Below are 10872 nucleotides of genomic sequence, written 5' to 3'. Positions count from 1 at the left end.
TAGTTGTGTAATAAGCAGGATAACGAAAAGTCGGTGTAAGGGGGTTAAATGGAAAGGAGGAGGCGAGAACCGGCTTGACAATATAAATAATGTTTTATGATTAACTTAACCAAAAAAACACAGAAACATAACCACACACAGGGCAGCTGCCTGTAATACTCTCTCTCTCGAACTGTCGTCACCGGCCGCATTTATCCCTCGTGCGCCCCATCAGACGATTGGGGACCGGGCGTGCATTGTTCCAGCCCGTACCCGCCCTCCTCTGCTCTATACTCCTCCCGGGGCTGCCTCAGGCCAGGGAGCCCACGGCATGACGTACATCCCCCTCCTCCTCTCCGGGGGGTGGGGTTGTGCCCTGTGCCCCGTCTGCTGGCTGGTCATCCCACCTTCCTCCACCTAGGAGGAGACAGGAGGGGGAAAAACAACAAAAACAAAAAACTAAATAGGCGAGGGAATGGCCAACAAGGAGAGAGAGAGAAAAAGAAACTCACTCCACTCCGTCACGTGGTCCTCGATCACTCCTCCAACCTCTCAGGTGGACAGCAGTCGCTCCTCCCCGGGCGGACCGGAGTCAGATCTCCAACCCCCAGTGGACAGAACGCCCCTCCGTGTTTCCGGCGACCCGTGGGGACACTCCACCGCCCCTGGCAGTGGCCCTACCGCTCCAGGTGGTCGGGGAGTCTCTTCCATCCTCCCCTCGTTGACGGCAGGCTTCTCTCGACCCCTCCACGTTTCTGGGAGACCCGCGTCCGGGCGGGCGACTCCGTCCCCAGTCGGATGGCAGCGTCGCTCCCCTGGGTGGACGGCAGTGTCGAGTACTCTGCGACGGGCATCCCTCCTCCTTCCCGGGTTTGGGCACCAATGTAAAAGGGTTACAATGGGCAATAAGGAGGCGAGAACCAGCTTGACACTATAAATAAAGTTAAATGATAAACTTAAACAAAAATACACAAATATAAACACAAACAGGGCAGCTGCCTGTAATACTCTCTCTCGATCTGGTGCTGGCGTGGTCCTTTTATGCCGCTCTCCCCATTCTCACTACAATTAGAGACAGGTGTATGCACACTTACTGCTCCCTCTCTCCCGACGGACGCTTGACCACACCCCCGCTGCCACAGTCAGACATTTTTCGCAAAATAAGCAACAGGACTCTGATGCAAACCAGAGATGGAATTCAGCTGTTTCCGGAGACTCCGTGGTCTCTATCGTCTCCAATTCCAACTAAGTTTCAAAGCAATTCAATAAATCATGTCCATTTATTTATTGATTTGTCTATTAGTCATGTAATAAGCAGGATAATGAGCAGTCAGTGGATCTTTAGGGTGCCTACACACTAGAGAAAGCTCTGAACAGGGAATGTTTTTGTGGAAACAGTCATAAAAACGGAATTAACTATAAAATTCGGAATGTCACGGAACTTGATTATGCATGAAATTAATGCATGCACAATGAATCAAATTAAAACCTCGGTATTTCCATTTTTGGCAGAAGCTTTTATCCAAAGGAAGTTGTGAGTTCCCTGGGGTTCAAACCCATGATCTTGGCGTTGCTAGTGCCATGCTCTACTAGTTGCACACTGTACGGTTTGCATGAGCTGCGTGCTTCAACAGTAAGTGAATGTGAGAAGTCACTGCATATACACTAACTGCTTCATTTACATCACGTGCGCTCTGTGTGTGTATTAATGACAAAGAGCAGATCACTATTTTCACTGTGAAGCGGGTAGCACATGCAGACTATACATTTATTTCATTAAATCATAGGCTTTTGCAGTTTAATAAGCACATTAGCACATGTAGCAAACTGCTTTATAGGAGGTGAGAAGTGAAGCCGTCAAAAACATCCGCCAAAACGGCAAAATAAATTTCCATTTAAATTGACGCGTGAAATTGAAGAATGCGACATATATGACATCTAAATAGTAAAATTGTATATTCAATGTAGTAGTAATAATATATCAATAAGAGTTTCATCACTGCTTTCATCAATACTGTGCAGCACTATATATGACCAAACAAATGTACAAAAATTGTAATAAAAAAAATAAATACAAATAAATAAATAAAGAACACAAATTTTGTTTTTTTTATTGTGCTATATCAGTATAGATGCTCTTTATTTAATAAAAAATAATAATGCAATGGCTTGTTGATTTGCAATTATTATTTTTTCTTTTGAATTAAGTTGATTAGACAGTTATTTGTAATTAAATGTAATTAACTACAAAAAAAATAAATTTTTATTTTTAAATGTAATTAAACTCTAAAACCCTGAAATCAGAGAAAACGAAACGGAAAACACGGAATTTGGAATTTTTTTTTTTACTGAATTTGTCAAAATAAATAAATAAAATGGATTCCATAGCGCCCTACGGAATTAAAATACGGAAGTTAAATCGAAAAACAAATAAACAACAAACTTTGCCGTTTCGTGAGACTGCGATTTCTTCCTTAGCTCATAAAAACATAATTTCAACGCAAATCAATGTATCGTGTCCATTTATTATTTATTTGGTAGGTAGCGCTGTAATAAGCCGGTTAATCTACACTCGCAGTGCCCCCCTGTCAACAAGCTTGGCCCCCCTAAATTTAGAATGGTATCGCATCAAACACTTTTGGGTGCAATGCGCAGTTTGTCCTGTGGGTGGCAGTAATGAAAAGAAAATGACTTGAAATAATCCTGAAAGTAGGTTAAAATACATGTTAAAAGTGTGCCCCCTAAAAGCACAAGTGGCTTCTGCCTGGCCCCCCCAGTTACTGTGGTCTAGAACTGCCACTGCCGATCAGGGGTGGACTGCCATTGGGAGAACCGAGCGGGCCGGTGGGTCGGCCGCGAAATGGGCCGAATGGGCCGCGATAAGCTAAAATGATGTTATGCGGAACGGACGACAAACCGGCACCACGATTTGCAGAAAAGGACAGCGAACACCCCCCGCTCAACTTTTGGGCCAGTTGATGTGTAAAATCCCGGGGCCGATTTCTCTTCCCAGTCCAGCCCTGCCTGTCACGCATTATCAGCACTATATTCAATGCTACACACTTCCGTAAACATGGCAGCTGATGCTTCTGTGTGTGATGTCACAAGCTTTCCTTTTGATTGGCAGGTGGGTTGGGCTGCTGACTTATCACTAACATGACTGGCTGCTGATCTCTTTTTTCATTTCTTCTGTTTTGTAGATGGCTGTGAGAAAACCATAGGCGTTCATGACCGTGTGTTTGTCGATAATGACAAAGTAGACAGTGCGTTAGAACCCAGAGGTCAGTATGACTCGAAATCACCTTTGTGTACCATGAGCTCCTCAAGCATGTTTATGTTGATGCTTTAATGTACCTTTTTGTTCACAATTTGAGTTGCGCCTGTGGCTTCTCTGACTCTTCAAACCACAAAGATGATTTATGCATGAAGAACACATCATATTAATAATGCATTATGCCGTGAGGGCTGATGGCCGCCTGTCAACATCTCCGCCATGTGCAGAACCAATTAAGTGACCAGAAATAGACCATGTGACCTTTATTGTGAGCTAAAGTGTTTGGTCAGTTGGTGTCTCTTTTGCCTTCCAGCTCAAAGTCATGAATAATAGTTACTCTCTTTATGAACACATGCATGCACGCCGGCTGCATTTACAATTAAGCTTTACGACTTGGATAAATGCATGCTTTTCGTGCCAAATTAGGATTTGGCTTGCTAAGGTGTCACATGTAACAATGCCAAGCTTGTTTTGGCTTCTTCACATATGCACGGCTCTAAGCTCGTAATATTAATTGCCAATGCTGTCACACTAGCTTCGACTTCCTCGGTTTTATTATAAAAACATGGGAGAAGAATTCAAATACGGTGTGAAATAAGACACATTATTGTGCATTTTCACCTAGCTACTGTCTATCCAGCGCAGTGATGCATTGGTTTATTAGGCCAGTGTCTGATGCGTCTATGAGCTGCTCTGTCCCCTCGAGTATTTTCATCAGTCTCCGTCAGCGTCACTGTCCGTGTCTCGCACTGATGTCTCCTGACAGCGCGTGACTCCACTGAGACGATGTGCTTTCCAAAGTCATATCGTGCTCGCCGAAGATGACCACAGTCTGCGTGTCCATGCCAATAAACAAAGAGTGTTACACTCAAGAAATCCAAACAGGTCATCCTCGGCCATAATCACAGCTGTCAAAAATGACAACAACAAAAATCAGCATGAAAGAAGTCCATAATCTACAACTCGTCTATTTAACTCCAATAATAACTTATAATTTACAGCATTAAATTAAACATATAGGTTCATGCTAAATATAAACTAATAAAGTTAGTTGCTGAAATATAGTGATTAAACTGCAGCAGTTAATTTAATATTTAGTTTCAACACTGACTTCTGGCAACGTCCTTTTTAAGGGTGCAGATGAGATCAAGTGAATTACAAATGATTCATTTATGTGAACTAGTTAATTTACTGTAAATGAACTGTCCGAAAGAACCGATTCATTTAAATGAACTGGATTTCCCGGTGCTAAATATTAGCGATTCGTTTATTTTAACCGATTAATTTACACGAACTGTCCGAAAGAACCGATTCATTTAAATTAACTGGATTTCCCGGATCTAAATATTAGCGATTCGTTTATTTTAACCGTTTAATTTAAATTAACTGGATTTCCTGGCGCTAAATATTAGCGATTCGTTTATTTTAACCGTTTCATTTAAATTAACTGGATTTCACGGCGCTAAACATTAGCGAATCGTTTATTTTAACCGTTTAGTTTACAAGAACTGTCCGAAAGAACCGATTCACTTAAATTAACTGGATTTCCTGGCGCTAAATATTAGCATTTCATTTAAATTAACTGGATTTCCTGGTGCTAAATATTAGCGAATCGTTTATTTTAACCATTTCATTTACAAGAACTGTCCGAAAGAACCGATTCACTTAAATGAACGGGATTTCCTAGCGATAAATATTAGCGTTTCATTTTAATTAACTGGATTTCCTGGCGCTAAATATTAGCATTTCATTTAAATTAACTGGATTTCCTGGTGCTAAATATTAGCATTTCATTTAAATTAACTGGATTTCCTGGCGCTAAATATTAGCATTTCATTTAAATTAACTGGATTTCCTGGTGCTAAATATTAGCGATTCGTTTATTTTAACCATTTCATTTTAATTAACTGGATTTCACGGCGCTAAACATTAGCGAATCATTTATTTTAACCGTTTCATTTACAAGAACTGTCCGAAAGAACCGATTCACTTAAATGAACTGGATTTCCTAGCGATAAATATTAGCGAATCGTTTATTTTAACCGTTTCATTTACATGAACTGTTCGAAAGAACCGATTCACTTCAATGAACTGGATTTCCCGGATCTAAATATTAGCGATTCGTTTATTTTAACCGTTTCATTTAAATTAACTGGATTTCACGGCGCTAAATATTAGCGAATCGTTTATTTTAACCGTTTAGTTTACAAGAACTGTCCGAAAGAACCGATTCACTTAAATTAACTGGATTTCCTGGCGCTAAATATTAGCGAATCGTTTATTTTAACCATTTAGTTTACAAGAACTGTCCGAAAGAACCGGTTCACTTAAATTAACTGGATTTCCTGGCGCTAAATATTAGCATTTCATTTAAATTAACTGGATTTCCTGGTGCTAAATATTAGCGAATCGTTTATTTTAACCGTTTCATTTACAAGAACTGTCCGAAAGAACCGATTCACTTAAATTAACTGGATTTCCTGGCACTAAATATTAGCGAATCATTTATTTTAACCGTTTCATTTACATGAACTGTCCAAAAGAACTGATTCACTTAAATTAACTGGATTTCCCGGCGCTAAATATTAGCGAATCATTTATTTTAACCGTTTCATTTAAATGAACTGTCCGAAAGAACCGATTGACTTAAATGAACTGGATTTCCCGGCGCTAAATATTAGAGAATCGTTTATTTTAACCGTTTCATTTACATGAACTGTCCGAAAGAACCGATTCACTTAAATGAACTGGATTTCCGGCGCTAAATATTAGAGAATCGTTTATTTTAACCGTTTCATTTACATGAACTGTCCGAAAGAACCGATTCACTTAAATGAACTGGATTTCCGGCGCTAAATATTAGAGAATCGTTTATTTTAACCGTTTCATTTACATGAACTGTCCAAATGAACCGATTCACTTAAATTAACTGGATTTCCTAGCGATAAATATTAGCGAATCGTTTATTTTAACTGTTTATTTACATGAACTGTCCGAAAGAACCGATTCACTTAAATGAACTGGATTTCCCGGCGCTAAATATTAGCGAATCATTTATTTTAACTGTTTATTTACATGAACTGTCCAAATGAACCGATTCACTTAAATGAACTGGATTTCCCGGCGCTAAATATTAGCTAATCATTTATTTTAACCGTTTCATTTACAGGAACTGTCTGAAAGAACCAATTCACTTAAATTAACTGGATTTCCCGGCGCTAAATATTAGCGAATCGTTTATTTTAACCGTTTCATTACTACCTCGACAATATAAGTGACAAATTAAATGTTTTTTTAATGCTACAGCTCTAATCGTTTGAAAAAGTAGTTTCACGCTCCTGAAAAATGTAAAGTTAGTAGCATCACAACTTTAATTTAGTTAATCACAACACACAATAACAGCATGATAGGAATTTTCGTTTTCAGGTCAACAATGTTTTAATGCTCTGTCTTTTCATAACGTTGTTTTCCTCTTCATTTCTAGACGACACCAGTCACGAGGCGGAACCTTCCCGAAGTGACGTGTCTAATTCAGGAATGCGACCTCAAGCAACTCGCCCCCTGCTGGCCGTCCTGTTGCTGTGCGTCTCTTTGTTTCTCACCTTATAGCCCCCTAACCCACCCCTGAACCGACCCCTCTCTGAACAGCCGGGTCTGAGCACGAGCGGTCCGGCGCCGGAGAGACGAGACGGATCTGATATTCACCAGGAACAATTCGACTCCGCTGTTTTGTTTTCAAAATATTTAAGTGGTCCTTTGCTGTCTTTAATTAGGAAAAGTTGATTAGCCGTGCTTAGAAGAAACGCAGATCACCTGTTTAACCAATCGACTGTGACCATGCGTGATCATGTCTTGACGGCCGGTCACAGGGGATTGGCTGCTGGGAAGAGAGGGGGAGGAGTCTGAGATTCAGAGAGTGCTTAACTTGGGTCCATTGGGAGCGAATCGCTCCTTGTGTTAGTAATTAGAGCAAGTGTTCAGAATCAAAGAACCTCCCATGAGAATGCTTCATGTTGATGGTTTATAAGTAGGTGTCACTAAACAGACGTAAACATCAAACCTTAAACTGTGTTCACTGGCTCAGATCTGCTGTTAGCGATAAGTATACAAAGACTTCTTGCCTTTCGCCCTGTATCTGCCTTCCCTTAACAAATTGCAGAATTCATCTGATGAAACGGTCCGGAAAGATGAGCGGAAAGAAGATGGTGTTTGAGTCAATTAGTCTGAAAGTCTCTTTACGTTACGTAGAGTAGGAATTTGGAAGTTCAGTTTGTGTTCGACTGCAATTTGAGGGACTTGTCTTAGTAGACCACACCACAAAAAAACAACGATTTTGTATTTTCTAAGATAATCTTACTGCAACTTAAATATCTATATTTTTCCAATGACCTTTTATCAGTGGATATGAGATATCAATGTAAACGGATCACTGAAATTCTGTTTTTGTCATCACTGTTTGTTCGACTCTGTTAGGAACCAAATATATCAAAAGGGGCTCCATGTTTTCCCCTGTTCATAGGGGTGGGACAAACAAACTTTTGTTTGAATAGGCCTTATACTGTACACAATACTAATATGTCTAAGTGCTTACAATTTAGCATTTAAGTGGGGTGTAGTTTAATCTGTTTAGTTCATTAATACAATTGTTTGTTATGCACAAATAGCTGTCAATCAATTTTGACTTGTTTATTAATATGCTGATATACAACACGCATTAGCACTCGACTCGACCATGGGCATTCCCTAAAACTCCTTCAAAAGCCTAACATATGAGAGAGGAACAAATTGGGGAATCTGGCGAAACTGGTCAAGAATATTTCCAGGTCGTATTTTAACCCCAATGGAAGAATGAAAGCCGGTTTTAGTGCCATTCAAACATTTTCTCTCAATGCTCATTACATATTAATGAGGGGAAATAAAACACTGGCATGTAAATGTGATATGTGTAACGTTTCGGATGTTAAACTTTTTTTCTCAAATATCATTTTAATGTGGATAGGCAACTATTAAGAATCCATATTTGATTTTCTGAAGTTTTCAAAATATGTTTGAGCATCCCGTCACACGTTGGTGCCTTGATCCTGCCGCGAAATGAACTAATTAATAGAAAAGGTCATTTTTTTCTTGCAATCACGAAAAATAGTCACAATTTTGAGTTTATATTCCAAAATTGCCTCATAATATTTCACAATTGCTAAAAATAAGGTTACAAATGTGAGATATAGTGACAATTTCGTGATTTTAACGTATAATTCTGAGATATAAAATTGCAATTGCAAGATAAAGTTATCAATATAAGAAAGAAAGACACAATTGCGAGATGCAAACGTATAATTCTGAGATATAACATTTAAGTTGCGAGAAACAAAGTCGCAATTCTAAGAAATAAAGACGCAATTGGAAGACATCATTTTTAAATTGCAAGATATAGTCACAATTTCATTATTTAAACATAATTCTGAGATATAAAATTTTAATTGTTAGAAAAAGTCGCAATTCTAAGAAATAAAGACCCAATTGTGAAATATTATCTAAAAATTAAAATATATTGTCAAAATTTCGTCATTTAAACGTATAATTCTGAGATATAAAATTTTAATTGTGAGAAAAAGTAATTCTATGAAATAAAGACGCAATTGTGAGAAATAAACTTGAAAATGTGAGATAAAATATTTACAATTGCCAAAATGACCTTTTTTTATTTCAGGGCAGGATCCGGCTTCATTATGACTTAGCAACACTGACACTGGGGGGGGGGGCTTCGAGAAACCTCTTTGAAAACAGTCATTGTGCGATAATGTGTCACATAAATTAGACACTTCTCCTTTAAACTATGAAGTAATGGGAGCATTTCTTCGGCAGCCTTTAATCTGTTAAACATTATTACAGTAATTATTAATGGAATCACCATTGAGAATAATGGAAATTACTCAAACTCAAAAGTAAAAAAAAAATTATTTATCTAATTAATAGATATTTCTCTTTTGTTTTGGGGGTGAAATATGACCTGGAGATGAAAAGACTTTGATTTGTTGTTTGCCCGGTTACATCCCCCCACCACATTTCCCAGTTTAAGAGCCTTAATGAGCTTCAACGGCAGCCAATCAGAGCTCATGTGTTGGAGAGAAAGTATTTGTGATATTAAAATAGACGGTGAAGCGTCAGGTCAGATTTTGCCGGGGGTTACCTCCAGTCGGACTGCACTGATGAGTGATAAAACGACATGCATAAAAAGGAGAGAGAGAGAGAGAGAGAGAGAGGGGTTGGTTAGCAAGGATTCATAACAATAAACAATACTGTGTACTTTTCAAACAGTCCCAAATTGGATAATCGTTTCTGCCTTTTTAATTCTCAATCGGCCCGTTTCTGTCCGCTAGTTCTGCAAACAAACTGCGTTTTGTTTGTTTTCAATAGCGAGTTCATCGGCTCGGCTTTGCAACATCGGCACTAGAGAAAACCACATGTGCTCCGTTTCATGGTTGTGCATTAGAAACCATGAAAGAACCTTTTGAAAATCAGCTTCAGTAATATTTGTATCATTTTTACTCTGATTGTTACCATGGTTACCACACTTTATACACACATTGAACTGGGAAACGGGAATCAGCGTAATAAATGGATACCGTGTATCCTGAAGTAGTCGAAAAAGAAACATTATAGTGTTAGAATAATACTTGTTTTGTTTGTACCTTTCTGGAGGACAAGTAAAAATAGAAACATTGATTATTGTTATTATTATGATTATTAATTATGATTATTATTATTATTATTATTATGATTCAACGTTGTTATTATTAATATCACATTAAATGTTAGGATCTAAATGTGTTGTACATAATGTTTGATATTGAGGTATTAATTTGATTCACATGTCTTTTCTAAAAAAAATAGAAAATGAGTGAAAAATGTGCGCAGAGTTTCGAGGGGTGTTCACACAATAAACGTTACAACGCTTTCTGCAGCCAATGAGTGTCCACCTTTAAACCCCTGAGCTGACAGGAGGGCCTCGTCTACATAATTATGTTTCAAATCTCCTGACAACATTTTTCATCACCATGAGGATCCAATCATCTAGGACTGAAGTTTTTTGACTCCTTTGGCTCCCGCGTTGCGAGGATGCAGCGTTATTGCGAGCCAGGGGTCTGTTTTTGCTTTTTAAACTGAAGGAACTGGCCGGTTTCATAATGTGGCATGTGCATGGACTTGATAATGACAAACATGTTAATAAAGTGTTCTGTTGGCTGTTTCACCTCTTGCTTTTACCTGCTCACCCCGTACATGTGTGTTGTGTTCCCACTGAAAAGAGTTGCACAGACTAACAGCATCCAGCACCACTTTATAATGTTTTGCTGCGGTGCAGAATGTTTTTGTAGAGTTGATGTTTTTGTTTGAGATTGAGAATAAATCAATGAAATCATCTTGTCATGATAGTCCACATCAACAGAACGTCTTTCATCGTGTCTCCATCAGGGTCGTGCTCCTTTTTACTGAACGGATGTGAAAAATTTAAATTTAAATTTAAATGTAAAAAAACTCAACTTCTTCAACCACATTTTTAGATTTTTTTTTCTCAACTTCTTCAACCACATCATAATGTAATACTGTATACACGCAAACAT

General features: G+C 38.6%; 1 protein-coding gene across 2 annotated transcripts in view; it reads left to right on the top strand.

The window, feature by feature from the left end:
* Positions 1–9430, top strand: part of LOC127621433 (ephrin-A5b-like) — a 158003-nt gene extending 148573 nt beyond the window's left edge. The window contains exons 4-5 of one of the 2 annotated variants that reach the window (XM_052095019.1): positions 3180–3260; positions 6738–9430. In XM_052095019.1, coding sequence (XP_051950979.1) covers positions 3180–3260; positions 6738–6862 — 206 coding nt within the window. In that variant the 3' untranslated portion in view covers positions 6863–9430. The remainder of the gene's footprint in view (positions 1–3179; positions 3261–6737) is intronic. The other variant, XM_052095020.1, reaches the window with a different exon arrangement.
* Positions 9431–10872: the final 1442 nt, after the last annotated feature.

The sequence above is a fragment of the Xyrauchen texanus genome, chromosome 27 (genome assembly GCF_025860055.1).
Source record: "Xyrauchen texanus isolate HMW12.3.18 chromosome 27, RBS_HiC_50CHRs, whole genome shotgun sequence".
Lineage (NCBI taxonomy): Eukaryota > Metazoa > Chordata > Actinopteri > Cypriniformes > Catostomidae > Xyrauchen > Xyrauchen texanus.
Note: the sequence above shows the minus strand (reverse complement) of the source record. Positions and strands in the feature narration are given on the sequence as shown.